General features: G+C 42.8%; 1 protein-coding gene across 1 annotated transcript; it reads left to right on the forward strand.

The window, feature by feature from the left end:
- Nucleotides 1-14,948: 14,948 nt before the first annotated feature.
- LOC142662587 (transmembrane protein 26-like) lies at nucleotides 14,949-18,855 on the forward strand. Its single transcript, XM_075840798.1, has 4 exons — nucleotides 14,949-14,962; nucleotides 15,723-15,923; nucleotides 17,328-17,467; nucleotides 18,293-18,855. Exons 1-4 carry the CDS (start codon nucleotides 14,949-14,951, stop codon nucleotides 18,853-18,855), a joined length of 918 nt encoding a protein of 305 aa, XP_075696913.1.
- The last annotated feature ends 1,960 nt before the right edge of the window (nucleotides 18,856-20,815 follow it).

The raw sequence follows: 20,815 nt of genomic DNA on the forward strand, positions 1-20,815 counted from the left end.
GGCGGTCCCTACGCTATCTAAGTGCAAGGGAGGACAAACAGGGAACACGCAAGGGAAGGGGCAGTAGCCCACGGAACGCCGCGAGGAAACGGAGCGGTGAATGAGTCAGTTAGGATCAGGATGAAGTGGAGTATACCAACGAGAGCACGGAGCAGGAAGCAAGCCAGGGGCAAAGCGAAGCAGGATAAACGGAACTGAAGCAAGGCAGAAGCACGGCAGAAGCAGGCTGGAGCAAGGCAGCAGTGGGGCCAGGAATCCAAGAAGAATAACAAGCACTGAGGAAGAGAACACGGCAGGTATAAATGGACAGGGGGCGGAGCTAACTCCGACTGACCAGGCCGCGATAGGCTCTCCCACTCCTGAGCCTGCCACCCTGGTTGGTGGGAGCCGGTGTCAGTCTAAGAGGTCTGGCCTCAGGTGTCGACTGATTAATCCCGGGAGTATACCCAGACGTAGTACCTGGCAGATCCTTTACAGTACTCCCCCTTTTATGAGGGGCCACCGGACCCTTACTAAGAGGACCCAGTTTAGTGGGGAAGAGAAGGTGGAACCTCCTGATCAATACCCCAGCGTGAACATCACGAGCAGGTACCCAAGTCCTCTCCTCCGGCCCGTATCCTCTCCAATGGACCAGGTACTGGAGGGAGCCCTGGATCATCCTACTGTCCATAATCTTGGCCACCTCGAATTCCACCCCCTCAGGGGTGAGAACGGGAACAGGAGGTTTCCTCGAGGGGGACCAGGACGGGGAGCAGCGTTTAAGGAGGGAGGCATGGAAGACGTCATGTATGCGAAAGGATGGGGGCAGCTCCAGACGGAAGGATACAGGGTTGAGGACTTCAATGATCTTATAAGGTCCAATAAATCGGGGAGCAAACTTCCTGGACGGGACCTTAAGGCGCAAGTTCCTGGACGACAACCAGACCAGATCCCCGACGACAAACCGGGGGTTAGCAGAACGTCTACTATCAGCCTGAATCTTTTGTACGCTCTGGGACGCCTCTAGGTTCTTCTGAACCTGGGCCCAGACTGTGCACAGTTCCCGATGAACGTCCTCTACCTCGGGATTATTGGAACAACCAGGAGAAACGGAGGAGAACCTTGGGTTAAACCCGAAATTACAGAAAAACGGGGAGACCCCTGACGAGTTACTGACCCGGTTATTCAGGGAAAATTCGGCAAGGGGAAGGAATGAGACCCAAACAAATTGACAGTCAGAGATGAAACACCTTAAATATTGTCCCAGGGATTGGTTAGTCCTTTCCGTTTGGCCATTAGTTTCGGGATGGAAGGCGGAGGAGAAGGACAGATCAATCTCCAACTTTTTACAAAAAGCTCTCCAAAATAAGGAAACAAATTGTACCCCTCTGTCAGAAACGATATTGACTGGGGCCCCATGGAGACACAGGATGTGTTTAACAAACAACGAAGCTAACGTCTTGGCGTTAGGTAGTTTCTTAAGGGGCACAAAGTGGCAAATCTTGCTGAAGCGGTCTACTACCACCCACACCACCGACTTGCCCTGAGATGGAGGCAAATCGGTGATAAAATCCATGGAGATATGGGTCCAAGGTCTCTGGGGAATGGGCAAGGAACGTAGTAAGCCCGCAGGTCGGGACCTAGGGGTCTTGGACCTAGCACAAACCTCACAAGCGGCGACGTAAGCCCTAACGTCTTTAGGCAACCCAGGCCACCAATAGTTTCTGGTAATGAGGTGTTTGGTACCCAAGATGCCAGGATGACCAGATAGTGCGGAGTCATGGTTTTCCCTGAGTACCCTTAGCCGGTATTGCAGGGGGACAAACAGTTTGTCCCCAGGGAGGTTCCCGGGAGCTGAACCTTGATCAGCCGCGATGTCAGAAGCTAAATCAAAATCAGTGGCAGAAACGATTATACCAGGGGGTAAAATACAAGCAGGATCCTTCTCGGAAGGAGGATTGGCCATGAAACTACGTGACAGTGCATCAGCCTTAATATTTTTGGACCCAGCCCTATAGGTAACCAAGAAATTAAATCTGGTAAAGAATAGTGCCCAACGAGCTTGTCTAGGATTAAGCCTCCGGGCAGATTCCAGGAAAACCAGATTCTTGTGGTCAGTAAGGACCGTTACCTGGTGTCTGTTCCCCTCCAGGAAGTGACGCCACTCTTCAAAAGCCCATTTAATGGCTAAAAGTTCGCGGTTGCCAATATCATAGTTACTCTCCGTGGGCGAAAACTTCCTAGAGAAGTAAGCACAGGGGCGGAGATGGATGAGGGAGCTGGTACCCTGGGACAAGACGGCCCTCACTCCCACCTCGGATGCGTCAACCTCCACAATAAATGGCTCCCTTTGGTTGGGCTGAACCAGCACGGGGGCCGAGATAAAGCACTTCTTGAGGGTCTCAAAAGCCTGGACGGCCTCAGGGGGCCAATGGAGGACATCAGCACCCTTGCGAGTAAGGTCCGTAAGAGGCTTAGCGACGACCGAGAAGTTGGCAATAAATCTCCTGTAATAGTTAGCGAACCCCAAAAAACACTGTAGCGCCTTCAGGGAGGCAGGTTGGACCCATTCCGCCACAGCCTGAACCTTGGCAGGGTCCATGCGGAATTCATGAGGAGTGAGGATTTGACCTAAAAATGGTATCTCCTGTACCCCAAACACACATTTTTTGGTCTTCGCAAACAGATTATTTTCCCGGAGGACCTGGAGGACCTTCCTGACATGCTCCACGTGGGAGGACCAGTCCTTGGAAAACACCAGTATGTCATCAAGGTACACTACAAAAAAATTACCCAGGTAATCTCTCAGGATTTCATTAATAAAATTCTGGAAGACGGCAGGGGCATTACACAACCCAAAGGGCATGACCAAGTATTCGAAATGACCTTCGGGTGTATTGAACGCAGTTTTCCACTCATCCCCCTCTTTGATGCGGATAAGGTTATATGCCCCCCGTAGATCGAACTTAGAAAACCATTGGGCCCCCTGAACCTGATTAAAAAGATCCGGAATCAAAGGAAGGGGATACTGGTTCCTTACGGTGACCTTATTCAGGTTCCGATAATCAATGCACGGCCTAAGACCACCATCCTTCTTCCCCACGAAGAAGAAGCCAGCACCTACAGGAGAAGTCGAGGGGCGAATGAAACCCTTGGCCAGGCATTCTTGGATATACTCCCTCATAGCTTCACGTTCAGGACATGAAAGATTAAATATCCTACCCTTAGGAAGCTTGGCACCAGGCACCAAATCGATGGCGCAATCGTAATCTCTATGAGGGGGCAACACCTCGGAGGCCTCCTTAGAAAACACATCAGCGAAGTCCTGAACAAACTCAGGAAGCGTGTTTACCTCCTCCCGGGGAGAAATAGAGTTAACCGAAAGACATGACATCAGGCATTCACTACCCCATTTGGTGAGATCCCCAGTATTCCAATCAAACGTGGGATTATGCAGCTGCAACCAGGGAAGACCTAATACCAGATCGGACGATAATCCCTGCATCACCAGTACAGAGCACTGCTCCAAATGCATGGAGCCAACAAGGAGTTCAAAAACAGGAGTATGCTGAGTAAAATAACCATTAGCAAGAGGAGTGGAGTCGATACCCACTACCGGGATAGGATAAGGCAAATCCATAAAAGGCATTTTTAGAGACATAGCAAATTCCACAGACATGATATTAGCAGATGAGCCAGAATCCACGAAGGCACTGCCCGTGGCAGACCGGCCAGCAAACGAGACCTGAAAGGGAAGCAAAATTTTATTGCGTTTCATATTAACGGGAAATACCTGTGCGCCCAAGTGACCTCCCCGATGATCACTTAGGCGCGGAAGTTTTCCGGCTGTTTATTCTTGCGCCTGGGACAGGTGTTCAGTAGATGCTTGTCGTCCCCACAATAGAAGCAGAGACCATTCTTCCTGCGAAACTCTCTACGTTGTCGAGGGGACATGGAGGCCCCGAGTTGCATAGGTACCTCCGAGTCCTCCGTGGAAGAGCGAGGAGACGGGACCTCGGGGGGAATCGCAGGGAAGTCAGAGGGGAACACATTGAAACGTTCAAGCTGACGTTCCCTGAGACGTCGGTCAAGTCGTACTGCTAGGGCCATAACCTGGTCTAGGTAGTCAGAAGAGGGGTAGCTAACCAGCAGATCCTTCAGGGCGTCAGATAATCCTAACCTAAACTGGCACCTTAGGGCCGGGTCGTTCCACCGAGAAGCTACGCACCACTTCCTAAAATCAGAACAGTATTCCTCAACAGGTCTCCTACCCTGACGTAAGGTCACCAGCTGACTCTCGGCTAAGGCAGTCCTGTCAGTCTCGTCGTAAATGAGTCCGAGGGCAGAGAAAAAAAGATCAACGGAGGAAAGTTCAGGGGCATCAGGAGCCAAGGAGAAAGCCCACTCTTGGGGCCCTTCCTGGAGTCGGGATATAATGATACCCACCCGCTGGTTCTCGGAACCTGAGGAGTGAGGTTTTAGGCGGAAATAAAGTCTGCAACTCTCCCGGAAGGAGAGAAAAGTCTTACGGTCCCCTGAGAACCGGTCAGGTAACTTGAGGTCGGGTTCTAGAGGTGAGGTGAGGGGTACTACTAAGGCAGCGTCACCCTGGTTGACCCTCTGAGCCAGGGCCTGGACCTGTAGGGAGAGGCCCTGCATCTGCTGGGTCAGGGTCTCAAGGGGGTCCATGATAGCGTCAGCGTAGGAGAAATGGTAGACTAGGTATGGGCTTGTTATTATGTAATGGCAGGAAGGAGGTGAAGGGAACAAGTGAGCCCTAATCTACCCACCGCCCTGTCCCTGCCTACTTGCAACGACCCGCCCTAGGCGACGGGGTACAACTTGGCGGCGGTCCCTACGCTGTCTAAGTGCAAGGGAGGACAAACAGGGAACACGCAAGGGAAGGGGCAGTAGCCCACGGAACGCTGCGAGGAAACGGAGCGGTGAATGAGTCAGTTAGGATCAGGATGAAGTGGAGTATACCAACGAGAGCACGGAGCAGGAAGCAAGCCAGGGGCAAAGCGAAGCAGGATAAACGGAACTGAAGCAAGGCAGAAGCACGGCAGAAGCAGGCTGGAGCAAGGCAGCAGTGGGGCCAGGAATCCAAGAAGAATAACAAGCACTGAGGAAGAGAACACGGCAGGTATAAATGGACAGGGGGCGGAGCTAACTCCGACTGACCAGGCCGCGATAGGCTCTCCCACTCCTGAACCTGCCACCCTGGTTGGTGGGAGCCGGTGTCAGTCTAAGAGGTCTGGCCTCAGGTGTCGACTGATTAATCCCGGGAGTATACCCAGACGTAGTACCTGGCAGATCCTTTACAGCTACAGTTGATTCTGCAGCAGCATCGGCGTTTGCAGGTAAGTCGATGTAGCTACTTACCTGCAAACGCTGATGCTGCTGCAGAATCAACTGTAGCCTCTGGTGCCGATGTGGCCGACACGATGCAGGACCTGGGGCAGGAAGTGAGTGATGTCACAGCGTGATCTCTCGAGAACACGGCTGTGTCTGCTCTGCCAGAAGCTGGGCGTTCTGAAGAGAAGTGGATGATACTTCTCGTCAGAACGCCCAGCTAGTAAAAGTAGTAAAAACGCCCCGATGTACGCACATAATACACGCCCACTTGGACTTTTACTGTAAACACGCCCACTTGGACTTTTGCAAGCCTCATTTGCATAAATACAAAAATGGTCATAACTTGGCCAAAAATGCTCGTTTTTTAAAAATAAAAACGTTACGGTAATCTACATTGCAGCGCCTATCTGCTGCAATAGCAGATAGGGGTTGCAAAATCTGGTGACAGAGCCTCTTTAAGAAGGACGTTCCACATTATTAAGCAGGCCACAGGTTTCAAGCAATATGGGAAAGAAAAAGGATCTCTCTGCTGCCGAAAAGCGTTAAATAGTGCAATACCTTGGACAAGGTATGAAAACATTGGATATTTCAAGAAAACGTAAGCGTGATCATCGTACTGTGAAAAGATTTGTGGCTGATTCAGAGCACAGACGTGTTCGTTCAGATAAATAATGAGGAAGGTTTCTGCCAGACAAATTAATAGGATTAGGAGAGCAGCTGCTAAAATCCCATTGCAAAGCAGCAAACAGGTATTTGAAGCCGCTGGTGCCTCTGGAGTCCCGCGAACCTCAAGGTGTAGGATCCTCCAGAGGTTTGCAAGTGTGCATAAAGCTATTATTCGGCCACCCCTAAACAATGCTCACAAGCAGAAACGGTTGCAGTGGGCTCAGAAATACATGAAGACTAATTTTCAAACTGTGTTGTTTACTGATGAGTGCCGTGCAACCCTGGATGGTCCAGATGGATGGAGTAGTGGATGGTTGGTGAATGGCGACGTCGATGTAGCTACTTACCTGCAAACGCTGATGCTGCTGCAGAATCAACTGTAGCCTCTGGTGCCGATGTGTCCTCGCTCGTCCGACACGATGCAGGACCTGGGGCAGGAAGTGAGTGACGTCACAGCGTGATCTCTCGAGAACACGCTGTGTCTGTACACTGCCAGAAGCTGGGTGTTAACGAAGAGAAGTGGATGATGCTGATTCGTCAGCATCATACACTCCCATTCACAACGCCCAGCTAGTAAAAGAAGTAAAAACGCCCAGATGTACGCACATAATACACGCCCAGTTGTACTTTTACTTTAAACACGCCCAGTTGTACTTTAGAAAGCCTCATTTGCATAAATATAAAAATTGTCATAACTTGGCCAAAAATGCTCGTTTTAAAAAAAAACAAAACCTTACTCTTATCTACATTGCAGCGCCGATCTGCTGCAATAGGAGATAGGGGTTGCAAAATCTGGTGACAGAGCCTCTTTAAACTATAATCCTAATGTGGGAAGGCAAAAAAACCTCTAAGAGGCAGTTGCAAAATTGCCTTATATTAGGAGGGGTGAATACTTTTGCCGACTCCAAGTATGACAATAATAATGAATTTCTGGATAAATTACCCATTTCCAGATATCTAGTACAGATAAATTGCGATATTATATATTTTTAGAAAGACATCCAGGTCCCTCTTCAACTCCTTCAGCTAAGGCCCCATGCATTCAACCGTAGATTTCAAACGTAATTACGGACCGTAATTAGGGTTACTAATTACGGACCCATTATTTTCTATGGCCAATGGACACCTTCCCGTATATTTACAGAAAGGTGTCTGGGCCGTAGAAAGCTCACGTAAAAAATAGGACATGTCCAATTTTTTAATTTTAAGGATTGTGCTCCCATACTTTATAATGGGAGCACGGCCCGCAAATGCGGACTACTGTCCGTGGCTAGCTGTAACTGTAATCACAGACTGGGATTACGGCTACGGTCTAATTATTCATCACAACTTCCTGGGGCAAAGAGTTCCATAGTGTCACTGCTCTAACAGTAAAGAATCTCCTTCTATAATGATAAGGAAACCTTCTTTCCTCTAGACATAGTGAATACCCCCTTAGTGGATGCCCCCTTTGTCATGGTTACAAGCCTAGGTTTAAATAGGTTATAAAACAGATCTCTGTACTGTCCATTGCAATATTTGTACATAGTGATATATTTGTCACTGAAGAGAATATGGAGGCTAAAATGCGGCTGCATTACATATCAATGTACATATGCGAATGTCACATAAATAAATTTTCAGCGCAGTCGTTAGACTGGGGAGAAATTCAGAGCTTTTAAACTCCATCTTGGAGGACAGTGCAGCACAGATAAGCTATACATCATTACTTTACAAATCTTTCCGTATTTCACCTAAAACTATTTTAATTTGCTACGGAATTATATTTTAATAAGAATTGATTTTTCCTTCTGCCTTTCACGATTAATTTAATTGACTCTGCATATTAGTAGCTCCTTTGTGTTCTTTTATATTAAATTAGCAGCTGACATTTTGATAGCATTTTCCTTTTCAAATATATTAAGCGAATTTACACTGCCGGAATAATAAATCTGTCATTTTAAACCTTTTTCACCATTTGTAGAAAAAAATTCCTTTCAGACATATGAAGATAGAATTGTATATGTAGGGGATCGCTATCCGGCACGTGCCCTACGTGGCACCTCATCTGCCGGGCAAGCTAGGAATTGTGACTCCCAACCTGCAGCGCTCCATCTACCCGGAGAGAAGCCAGCCGGCATGTTTGGAGCTGTGGCATCCTGTTGCCAATGCGACACCACAGCTCTGTGCTTTGCACTATGTGCGGCTCGGCCGCAGGTTCGAGGCCCGGCTGCAAGAGATGACGTCATAGCTTGGAGACGGTAAAGGGGAACAGCTCCTGGAGTTCCCTGCATGTTCTTAGTCCTGGTGGTGAGTTTCCCGGCATTTTTCCTGTGCCATATGCCATCCGTTAGCCATCCATCTCCCACAGACTTCTATGTTAAAAAAGGTATACGGTTAACGTCTATGTTTCTTTACTGACTGGCTGTGACAGATGCCTCTGACGGATGCTATCCGTCGCCGAAAGACTCCTTTGTTAAAAAACATTTATGTTTAACGTATACATTTTTCTACTGGATGGCTATGATAGATGCTTCTGACGGAAGCTATCTGTCGGCCATCTATCACCTAGAGACTCCTATGCTAAAAAAAAGTATATGTTTAACGTATACATTTAATACGAGACTGTATTAAGTTGGTCTCATGACAAATTGTACAAGACTCTGTTCACATGTGTCAGAGACTCCGTTAGGGGCCTCCGTTGCAGATTCTGTCATTTTTGCAGGACAAAATAGCGCAGCAGGCTGCACTATTTTGTCCTGCAAAACAACGAACACCATGGTGGAAACCCCACGGAACCCATTAACGTTAATAAGTTCCGTTAGGCGTCGTGGGTATCCATCCGTCAGTTCTGTTTTTTCGTTGTTCTGCTCCTATGACGGAAAGAGAGCAATGGAAAACCTGGACACAGATGTGAACAGAGCCTAACTTAATGCGATTCATTAAAAGTCAAGTATGGACATATCTGTATGTACCTTGTACATTGATTTCTATGCTCATACGTATATCCTTCTTAAAGCTGATACGGAACAGATTGTAAATAAAAATACTACAGTACTTACATATATTACACTGCCAGATCTTTAGTAAGGGGTCTTTCATGCTACATAGATGTCTATAGGATCCTTCTGATTTTGATACATACAGAGGTCAAGTAGACTTAATTCGGAATCTACCAGAAAAAAGATTGTGACATACTCCATCGAATGCCACATAACGGAGGTACAGTATATCCAGTGAAATCTAGTAATATCTCCGGAGGCACCATATTACGGCACACATAGTGCCTATAGCTCCATAGTGCGGTTGAGCAAGGACACCATGTGCCTCTATACAGGCTTTGTGCACATGGCTCTACTATGTACATGAGGCCAAAAGCACATAAAAAGTTAAGAATTGCTGAATACAATTTATATTTAACGGATAAAATTAACCATGGGTTATTTTCTATATTTCATACATAAATATGCATGTTGCAGTTGTAATCATAGTAACAATTTGCAATACAACCTGAACGTGTGAACACAGTCCTATAGATTTTAGTAAAGGAATATACTGATGGATTTAGCCTTCAAAGCAATGTTACTGATAACCTGTCTGTGTTATTGAATGGACTAAATAATAACGGATGCCTCCAGTACCAGGAAAAAAGACATCATAAGTAGATAAATGAGATAATTAGAGGAAAGCCCTCTGTTATATTAAAGTATTCATTTGTTCAATCTAGCGCCAAACTGATCACAAGATTTATGTCAGAAACTAATCCCTAAAAGAGTTGCAATCCCAAAATAGAAATAATTAAAACAAATTATTTGCAAATAGATGGCTATTAAACATACTTACTACCAAAATTATAATAAATGGTACATGGTCAAAGTTTCTCTATTCATTATTAATTATTATAGGGTTGTTGTTTTTTCTTTTATTTGTGTTTATTCTTTTTTTTTGTGCGTTTAGTTTAATTTTACACTAAAAACAGATTCATTTGGCCATAAGGAGCACTTGATATGTACCCAAACGTGGCCTGAATCACGGCCTGATTGCCGCATTGTACAATACGGACAGGATATATACAATATATATGTATTTATATATCTTTTAGGAAGGTAAGCGTATGAGTGTTCAGTCTCACCAAATAAGAATAAAAGAAGACTGCTGGCAAACCCAAAAAATGGGACATTCAAAAACTTTTAACAAAGTATAACTATGATACTATCGGACCGCCACTCCATACAAACTGTCGAAAACGGGGCTCCCCAGTACTCCATGTGCTCGGCTCTTGTTTCCTGAGAGTTACGAAAGCAGCCAAGCAAGTGTTTATTCTCCATCTGGATGTGCTGGCCAGCGGCCACCTTACCAGGCGGGATAGGGGTGGGCCTACATCTATCAGACATTTTATAATTGTCTGTGATGGAAATAAAAAAGTTTTCTGTGCTAGCTTTATTGTCACACTTATCTTGTAAAGGTTTCAAAGGATTACACAGAGACTTCAAAACTAACGAGAATTCCCACCTAGGAAAAGGATGTATTACACTAGGCCTTATCTCGTTAACTGTAGGCCAGGATCACACACGCAGTTGAGGCTTCGTTCACGTCGGCGTTAGGGCTCCCTTCAGGGGTTCCGTCTGAGCTTTCCGTACAGGGAACCCATGAACGGAACCCACACTGAAACAATCGGTTCGCATCGCCATTGATTTCAATGGTGACGGATCCGGAGCAAATGGTTTCCGTTTGTCTCCGTTGTGCAAGGCTCCGTCGGTTTGACAGAAGCAATAACGGTAACGGAAAACATTTGCACCAAATTCGTCACCATTGAACTCAATGGTGATGCAAACGGAAACCTATGGTTTTCATTTGTTTCAGTCAGGGTTCCGTTCATGGGTTCCCCTGACAAAGAGCTGTGACGCAGAACGGAGCCCTGACGCAGATGTGAACGAAGCCTTAGATGCAGTTGTTAGTAAAGTTCTTAGCTCAGTTTTTTTAGCCAAAGCCAGAAGTGGATCCAAAAGACAGGAAAGGTATATAGAAAAGACTGATGTATCTGCTTTCTTTTTATATCCACTCCTGTGTTTGGCTCCAAAAACTTAGCCAAAAACTACATCAAAACTGTGTGTGTGATCCTGGCCTTAACAGACTTCTTGTTTAGAGGACTCTGACATAATTATATGTCAAACTGCTATCTGAACATTCAAGTTAATAGGAGATAAGAATTTATCGAATACTTTTTGTATAAATAATTTTATTTTATTTTTTTTAAAAGGTGAGGAAAACATGCAAAAACAGGTGTCCAGAAGCTTTAGAAATATGTATAATTTAGAAATCTAGATTTACACCAAGGAACCATCTGTAAGAATTTCTATATATGTGCCCAGGGAGTGATAGCTGAAGTGATAGAATTATTCCACCTGTCCTGCCGGCTCACACAGGATGAAATTATCAAATTACCCATTGGTTATGCTATTGCAGGACATGAAGAATAGTCATTTTCCTCTTTGACGTTACACTGTACAGGCTTTCTATCCCGTTAATCTATATATTAGTGGAGTGTTTATGGGAGGAACCCTCATCTAGTCTTTGTAAAAACAGATGTTAGGACATCTAAGCTTAGTAAATGGCTAATTGTAGATATATAGAGAACTGTTCCATCCTCATAAACATAAAGCCATAAATACATCTACAAATAGGTAAGTACCCGGGATACAGAGTACATTATTGCATGTGAAATATATATATATACAGTATATTAGACTTTGATATTGTCTTCCTTTAAAATGAGATGTGATAAAAAAATATTTAGCTTACTATGTTTTTTCTTTTTTAACGTATGACTGGCAGTATAGGCCAGTGTGTAATATATGGGGTTATCTCTATTAGGCCTTATGCAGACGAGCGTATTTCATGTCCGTGTGCTGTCTGTTTTTTTCTCGGACAGCACATGGACCTATGAAATTCAATGGGGCTATTCAGACATGCAGTGTTTTTCACGCAGCGTGTGTCCGTTGCATGAAACTCACTGCGTGTCCTAGTTTGATGCATTTTTGTGCACCACGCACCCATTGAAGTCAATGGGTGCGTGAAAATCACGGACAGCACATGGATATCTGCTGTGTGTTGTCCGTGATTCACGCACCAGTTGCTAAAGAAAAGCAGAGAAAAAAAGAAAGCAATAAATACAAAAATGTGCACCAACACTGACATCAAAAACTGATGCCACACGGAACATACATTGATGGCACATGGAGCTGCAACGCAGGAAAAACGCTGTGTTTTTCACCCGCACAAAACGGACACGCTCGTGTGAATCTTACCTTAAGGATATATTGTTGCCTAATCATTTTAATTTAGATTTTTGGTCCCACCAAGACAAACTGATTGTTGGGAATTTGTTTTTGGTAGCCTCTAAAATCAGCTATCGGAAAGGTAATGAACTATTAATGGGTGCATATTGATTTTAATGAACCTGCATTGTTTCTATGAGTACATTTAGGGTAAATTCACACACGGTGGATTTGTTGCAGACATTTCTGTGAGTGTCCATTAAATTCAAGCACAGACTGCAGAAACGACACCATTAAAATGTATGGAAAAGATTTTCAGTCACAGAAATTTCTGCAACAAATCTGCCGCATGTGAACATGCCCTTTGAGGAAGGTTTGACATGCTGAAACGCTCGTCGACGAGGACACCGGGCAGCCACATACAGCACCCATAGGTAAGCAACCATCACCATTGAGCTACATTGAAATGATTTGTTAACCAGGCAGGGACAATTATAGTCTCTTTACCACTATTTTCATTTGCCATCTATGGATTTAACCTATGGACACATGTTCTATTAGTATATTTATAACTCTTAAACATACAATACATCCAGATAGCAGAGTGCCATGTACAGTATACATGGTTTTATAGTCCTTAAAGGACGGGTGTCGCGAAAAAAATGTTTTTATATCAATTTGATTTTAGTCTGTTATTAAAATACATTTTATTGATTTGGGTGTTTGTGCGGATCCCACCTCTGGCGCCCTGTGTTGCGGCTGAAGCAGGTGAATTCCGACCATAAAGAAGGGGACAGTGTAGCTGGCTGAGCTACGCTGTTTCCGTAAGTCCCCGTAAGTTTCCGTAAGTCCCTTAGAACTGAATAGTAGTTACGGAAACAGCGTAGCTCACAGGCTACGCTGCTTCCATAACTGCCATTCACTGCTATAGGACTTACGAAAACAGCATAGCTCGACGAGCTGCGCTGTTTCCTTCTTTATGGTCGGAATTCACGGGCTTCAGCAGTTTTCGTAACTCCCGACCATAAAGTCAGGAAGTGGCCAGGAGGCAGCGAGAGCAGAAGAAGGTAGTACAGGGTTAGGGGGCCCCGTTCTAGAAATACGTGTGGGTTCCAGAGGTGGAACCCACATCTATCTGACATTCATGAATGTCCTTCGTGGGAAAACCCCTTTAACATATACTTCAGGAACTTTTCCCAGCGTATACATCAAATGTTCGGCATTAACATAGTGCGCACAGAGCCTAACCTGTAAGGACTTAATTTTTTTAATTTTTCCGTTTTTCTTGAGCAGTTCTAATTTTTTTATTTTATGTTTATATTCATTATATAGTTATTTTGTTTTGATTAATAGTTACTTTTATTTTCATTTTTTGCACGGCTCATTACTGAAAATTATATAACTTTTCATTATATAATGAAAAGATACCCCTTTTGTCAAGAAGCACATCATTTAAAGAGGCTCTGTCACCAGATTATCAAATCCCTATCTCCTATTGAATGTGATCGGCACTGCAATGTAGATAACAGCAAAGTTGTTTTTTTTTAAAAAAAACTATCATTTTTGCCCAAGTTATGAGCAATTTTATATTTATGCAAATGAGCTTTTCAATGGACAACTGGGCGTGTTTTCTCGTATTACCAACTGGGCGTGTATTGTGTTTTTACCAACTGGGCGTTGTGAATAGAAGTGTATCACGCTGACAAATCAGCATCATACACTTCTCATCGTTCCCACCCTGCTTCTTTCACTAAAGACACACAGCGTGACGTCACCCACAGGTCCTTCAACCTTGTCGTCGGAAGAGAGAAGACACCACAGCTCCAGGCGTCCAAAAGGTTAATATGCTCGTCTCTAGGGAATTTACTATGCTTACCTGCACATGGTGATGCTGCTGCAAATTCAACTGTACGCCTGGAGCTGTGGTGTCTTCTCTCTTCCGACGCCAAGGTTGAAGGACCTGTGGGTGATGTCACGCTGTGTCTGCAGTGAAAGAAGCTGGCTGGGAATGATGACGTCACCAACAGGTCCTTCAACCTTGGCGTCGGAAGAGAGAAGACACCACAGCTCCAGGCGTACAGTTGAATTTGCAGCAGCATCACCATGTGCAGGTAAGCATAGTAAACTCCCTAGAGACGAGCATATTAACCTTTTGGACGCCTGGAGTTGTGGTGTCTTCTCTCTTCCGAAGACAAGGTTGAAGGACCTGTGGGTGACGTCACGCTGTGTGTCTTTAGTGAAAGAAGCTGGGTGGGAACGATGAGAAGTCGATGATGCTGATTTGTCAGCGTCATACACTTCTATTCACAACGCCCAGTTGGTAAAAACACAATACACGCCCAGTTGGTAAAAACACAATACACGCCCAGTTGGTAATACGAGAAAACACGCCCAGTTGTCCATTGAGAAGCTCATTTGCATAAATATAAAATTGCTAATAACTTGGGCAAAAATGATCGTTTTTTTAAAAAAAAACACTTTGCTGTTATCTACATTACAGCGCCGATCACATTCAATAGGAGATAGGGATTTGATAATCTGGTGACAGAGCCTCTTTAAACCCAGTTCACATAGGGCAGTTTAATACCGGTTTTTGTTTTGTTGGGTTTTATTTTATACCAAAGCCAAGAATGGATCCTATAGAGAGGAAAGGTATAAAGGAAAGATTTATACTTCTCTTTTTTTATATCCATGTTTTTATTAAGGTAAGTTACAGAAAGTAGAGAATTTGAAGAAAAAGAGAGTAAATATATATATACTCCAGCAGTCAGCATCTCCTTTGTGATTTTACAGGCTCAGTATTCATCTAACTGTATTATTTCAGGCTTTCCCAGCATCCATTTATGGATTTTATTCTCATTTTACCACAGAAAGTACAATCAGGCTGAAATTATGAGGTGGAAAACTGAGTGAAAAACAATAACATAACACGGTTAAGGAATAATAAAATAAAGTCATACGTTTTTGAAATCGACAATATAACAGGAGGTCTCTTTAACCTTTTTAGGGTATTTTCACACGCACTGTTTTCAGGCGTAATTCGGGCATTTTATGCCTCGAGTTACGTCTGAAAAAAACGGCTCCATGGGTTTTACAATGTTCTGTTCCCATGAGGTGTCATTTTACGCGTCACTGTCAAAAGACTGTCAAAAGACTGTCAAAAGACGTCGCTGTCAAAAGACGTCTACGTCAAAGAAGTGCATGTCACTTCTTGGGACGTTTTTGGAGCCGTTTTTCATTGACTCCATTGAAAACAGCTCCAATAACGTCCGTAAAATACGCCGCGAAAAACGCGAGTACTTGCAAAAATGTCTGAAATTCAGGCGTTGTTTTCAGGCGAAAACAGTTCCGTAATTTCAGACGTATTTTGCTACTGCGTGTGAACATACCCTTATAGTCATATTTAATAGGTTTATAGATGGAATTAATATAGATATTATCATCATGTTTCTCATGTTTTTACAGATATTTTGATAAAATGGACATTAAATATTGGAATATTCTGTCAGCCATCCTAAGTCGTGTAATTTTAACAGTGCACGGGTTCCTCCTGGTATGGCAAGTGGTAGAAGTAAAGAAGAGCACTTATTACTGGATGCTGCTCATTGGCCTTCTGCTTTTATATTTGGAAATTCCTGTCATAACCAGGAAAGGAGAATGGAAATGGTAATAAAATGTTTTTCTTTTTTTCAGATGAAATAGATTAAATGTACAATCAAGCAAAACGAGATGAAGTGTAATCCACATTTAAAATAATTGTATTGGATAGAAAAATCATGGCGGCTTTCTTCCAGATACAGCGCCCCCTTTTTCATGGGTTGTGTCTGGTATTGCAGCTTCATTGAAGTGAATGGGGATGAGATGCAATACCACACTCAACCTGTGCAATTGTTTTAGGAAGAAAGTAGCTAATCTTATACAACTCCTTTAATACACAAACTGGTCACATCCACAATTCATTCAGCAGATGTCCCAAACCAGCATGCGCCATCATTGCTTTGCCTCTAGTGGGGAATAATTCTATAAAACATGAACCGTACATAGCACCATGAGCCTCTGTGCAGACCTTTACTTTGTAAATCAATTACTTTACGTATTTTGTGTTGATTTTGAGTTAAATTTTGTTATACTGTTTCAATGAATTTTTGTTTAGATGCAAGAATATTATTGTTGACAATGTGTAGTAGATATGATGTATGTAGGATAATTGACCTAGAAGACTGAGAATGTAAAACCTAAGAGGACTGCTTCTACAAAATACAGAGCCCAAAATTCAGTGTCATGTAATACAATGTTTAAGACTTCGTTCACATCTGCGTTGGTGTCCCGTTCTGACGTTCCGTCTGAGCTTTCCGTCAGAACGGGACCCTGAACGGACACAAACTGACACAAACGGAAACCAGAGGTTCCCGTTTCCATCACCATTGATTTCAATGGTGACGGATCCGGTGCCCATGGGTTCCATTTGTCTCTGTTGTGGACCGGACCCGGGTTTTGCCAGAACGGGACGGGACCCCAACGCAGATGTGAATGAAGCCTTACATCTATTATCTATTCATTTACTTTCTCATAATGTTTTTTTTTTGTTTCATGTTTTTGAGCGTTTTACGGCATGTTGTGAATGGCAGAAGGCTGTTAGGCCCTATTCACACAAACGTGTTAAACGTCCGTGTGACGGCCGTTGAAACAACGGCCGTCACACGGACCTATATAATTCAATATGGCCATTCACACGGCCGTTGTTTCAACTGACCGTGTAAAGGGTCCATTACAAAATAGGACATGTCCTATTTTTTCATTCTTTACGCATCCTTCCATAGACTCTAGTCTATGGGGGATGTGTGATATCGCACAGAGCACGGATGCATCTCAGACGTGAAAAACGCGAGTTTTTCATATTCGAGATGCGCAACGCCCCTCTGAATCTAGCCTAATACTGTGAACCGCCGCTACAAGTGTGTTCGCAATTCACAGTACACAGCAGTAAGGGGAAGCAGCGGGAATAAAGGGGAAGAAACATATACAAATGGTTACTCTCAGTTTTATTATAGTGTTGCCTTTATTAATTAGGTTTAGCCCCATGATGTTTCTCTACCTAACTTCTGCCATTCCCTCTGTGTTCTTGCTGGAACTTAACTTTCTCCAAATGAGGACATTAATGATCAACTCAACAAATGCTGATTATGGAAATCAGGTATGTCTATGGAATATCTCATATTAATACATGCAAATTCAAATAAAACAGTTTCAAATTATATATTTTACATGTACACGTATATTTCACTACCAGCACCTCTCAGGGTGGATGACACTGGAGTAAGTAGTACGAAGAAAATAACCCTAACATAATGCCAAAAATCATTACTATATATTTCTATACAAATATATATATATATATATATATATATATATATATATATATATATATATAAACATTATCATGACATATTCAGTTTTTTTTGTAAATAGCCTTATATTTGACGAGCTACATAGTTACATAGCTGATAAGGTTGAAAAAAGACACAGGTCCATCAAATCCAACCTATAATCCTACCGTGTTAATCCAGAGGAAGGCAAAACCCCCATGAGGTTAATGCCAATTGCCTCATTAGTAGAAAATTGCCTTGATTATACAATTATACAAGGTATAATTTTAATGACAAGTTCATTAAAATTATCCAGAGTTCATAAACTTGATATTGCTCAAACATATCCCACCATGGTATAAAGTCTTCTTCCACGATCCTTCCCTACTAGAGGTCAGGAAATGGTTAGATGTCCCTCAGATCATCAGTGTTGGTGATCTTCTGCCTATGGCTGTACTTACATGCAGTCAAATAATGCAAATAACAGTAAAAAAAATTCTGTCATCTCAAAAATAAAAAGGAAATCCTTTTTAGAGTATTGTTCACCAGTAGTATCGATGCAGTCATTGCGGCAGTAATATTTTAGATTATATAGTGCACAGAAGACGTATATGTTCATAAAGTTTGAAAAACCCCAAAAATAAATAAATTGCCTTTTATTCTTTTTGCACTTTGTACCATCATTTCAATGGTTGGAATCACTGGAGCAGGTCATGATCTTGGTACTAGTTATAGGGTGTTGGCTGATTCCAAAAGGAGAGATGAACAGAGACCAGTTGTCTCAACTACTGCTAATCTACATTGGTTTAGGAGCAGATATTCTAGATATCCTACTGCTAATCAAGGAACCATCTGTGGAAACCAACTGGAATGTGACCATTGTGGCTCTTTGTCTCTTCAGTTGGGCAACCTTACAGTTCACATTAGTCCTAACACAATTGGATTCATCACCCTCTCAAGAAGCACAGAATGAAGAGGAGCCACAGTCAACACCTGGCGAGAAAAAGGGCTGTTCTTCCTCTTGTTGCACAAGTGATATATGGAGTTTATTAATCGCAGTGGGGATGCAGGATGGACCTTTTCTTATCTTCCGTCTTTATCTGGCAATTAAAGAGAAAGTGTTGAACGAAATGATGATATTCTTCATCTGTAAAAATATGCTGACCGTTTCTTTAGAAATATATAGGATTGTTGTGGTTCACTGTGCAAATAGCAAGCTTACAAATAATTAAATATTAATATATTTGAAAAAAAAACAAAAAATCTTAAATTTGCTTTCTATACAATTTCTTCACAAACTTATTTATCATTTCATTTTCCATTGTCCTAAAAAAGAGGAGAAAATCATACAATAAAAAGCCAGATGTGGGATGTGTGATCAACACATATGGTCCATCGCGCATACTTGTACTACATGCACAATGGTGACATTCAATTTATCACTATGGATGGATAAGGTTTCACCAACAGAGACAATCCATTGTCCAAAGTCCTTTGCCAATATTTGAAAACCCTAATGGAGATCTCAAAGAACTCACTGGTGGCACAAGTGGTAAACACCATGAGTCTAGTGTTTATTACATTAATAAAATAAATTTCCTGAAAGTCATACTCTAAAGCCAACTGTATATACTTTGTCTAAAACTAAATTCAGAATTTTCATGATCGTCTATTAATACTTAATTATTATGCTAAAGAGCAGGCTTTATGCTGGAAGGCGCCCTGTGCAGTACCATCTTTTAGCACCTCCTTCCCTCCATATGTTGTACTGTCAAACAGTGTACATAAAACCATACCAAACATATTTTTGTAGGGTGGCAATGCGGCTTAAGCAGGAGATTATATTTGCAGTGTATGGTGCCCAAATAGTGTCATACATTGGCCAAATAACACATTATACAGTAGCTAAATAAGAATGCTATACAGTACAGTGCCACCACCACCATACACTGCATATATAATCTCCTGCACAGTGCTTAATCAAAATTACCACCCTATAAAAATACCACCCAACATGTAATGATCAAATAATGTCTACATACATAAAGTAATATAATAACAATGCTGTGTAATGTCTAAAATAAAAATACTATACAATAAAAATTAAGCTTTATGGTGCTCACTAGACTTGGGTGCCAGGCCATCTCTGAGGCTCCCTTCATCAGGGATAGGAAGCATGCGTCTTCAACACTGCACTAGACTAGATAATACAGAGGAGTTGATAGGGGAAAATTATGGAAATATGTGCCCCAGGTCAGGGGCGGACATGCCATTGGTGCAACCTGCGCAGCTGCTCAGGTGCCCAGTAGGTAATGGAGCCAACTGTCACCCTAAAACACCCATCCTCTGTATAATAGATTGCATTTAAATGCCTGTGCTAATAAACTTTATGGTTAACAATTAGAGAGACATTGGCATGGATTGTTAGGGAGACTTAAGTGGGTGATGTATGATCAGATATTAGAGAGAAAGGGGCCCATATAGTTTTCCTGTACAGGGGCCCTTCTGTCTGCCCCTGACCAAGGTGATTGGTGCCGGGGTGGGCGGCTTACAAGCCACTCTGCCTTTGCCAGGGTATTCAAACAGAATGGCTGCCCCGGGTGAAGGAAAGTCTAGCTACACCACTGAGACTTTATTGGGTAGCCACATTTTCTACTAGTCATGCCAGTCGGTAGTTCTAATTATTGTTACATTACTCAAACCATAGAAATCAATCTCTGAGAATGCAAAACTAATTCTGAATGCTACACTTCCTTTACAATAATATACTTTATTAGTAATTCAGTTTGTTACAAAAGGGCGATAACATCTTTTAACCGCACTGATCTGTATCTTTTCCTGAAACATTATCTTTCACTGTCTTGTAAAGTATCTCTGTACTGATATAATTGCTGTAAAGTGATATAAGCAAAGAGAATAAAGCTGTTGTTAAAATACAAAATTAGCTCAGACCTTACAATCTGAACTATGTGTTTTAATGGAGCACCTATACTACCACAACCTAGAGTCTCTCCAGCAGAACAAAAAAAATTGTTGTTTTTCACTAAATCATTTTATTAATCATATAAAAACTACAATCCTAAGTATAAAATACACAGAAGGACAAGTTAAAAACCTCGGAGAGGTGGGAGTTAGCACAGGGCCCAATGAAAAATATGACGATGTAACTATACATTACTGCAGGGACAGACC

The sequence above is a fragment of the Rhinoderma darwinii genome, chromosome 10, assembly GCF_050947455.1.
Source record: "Rhinoderma darwinii isolate aRhiDar2 chromosome 10, aRhiDar2.hap1, whole genome shotgun sequence".
Lineage (NCBI taxonomy): Eukaryota > Metazoa > Chordata > Amphibia > Anura > Rhinodermatidae > Rhinoderma > Rhinoderma darwinii.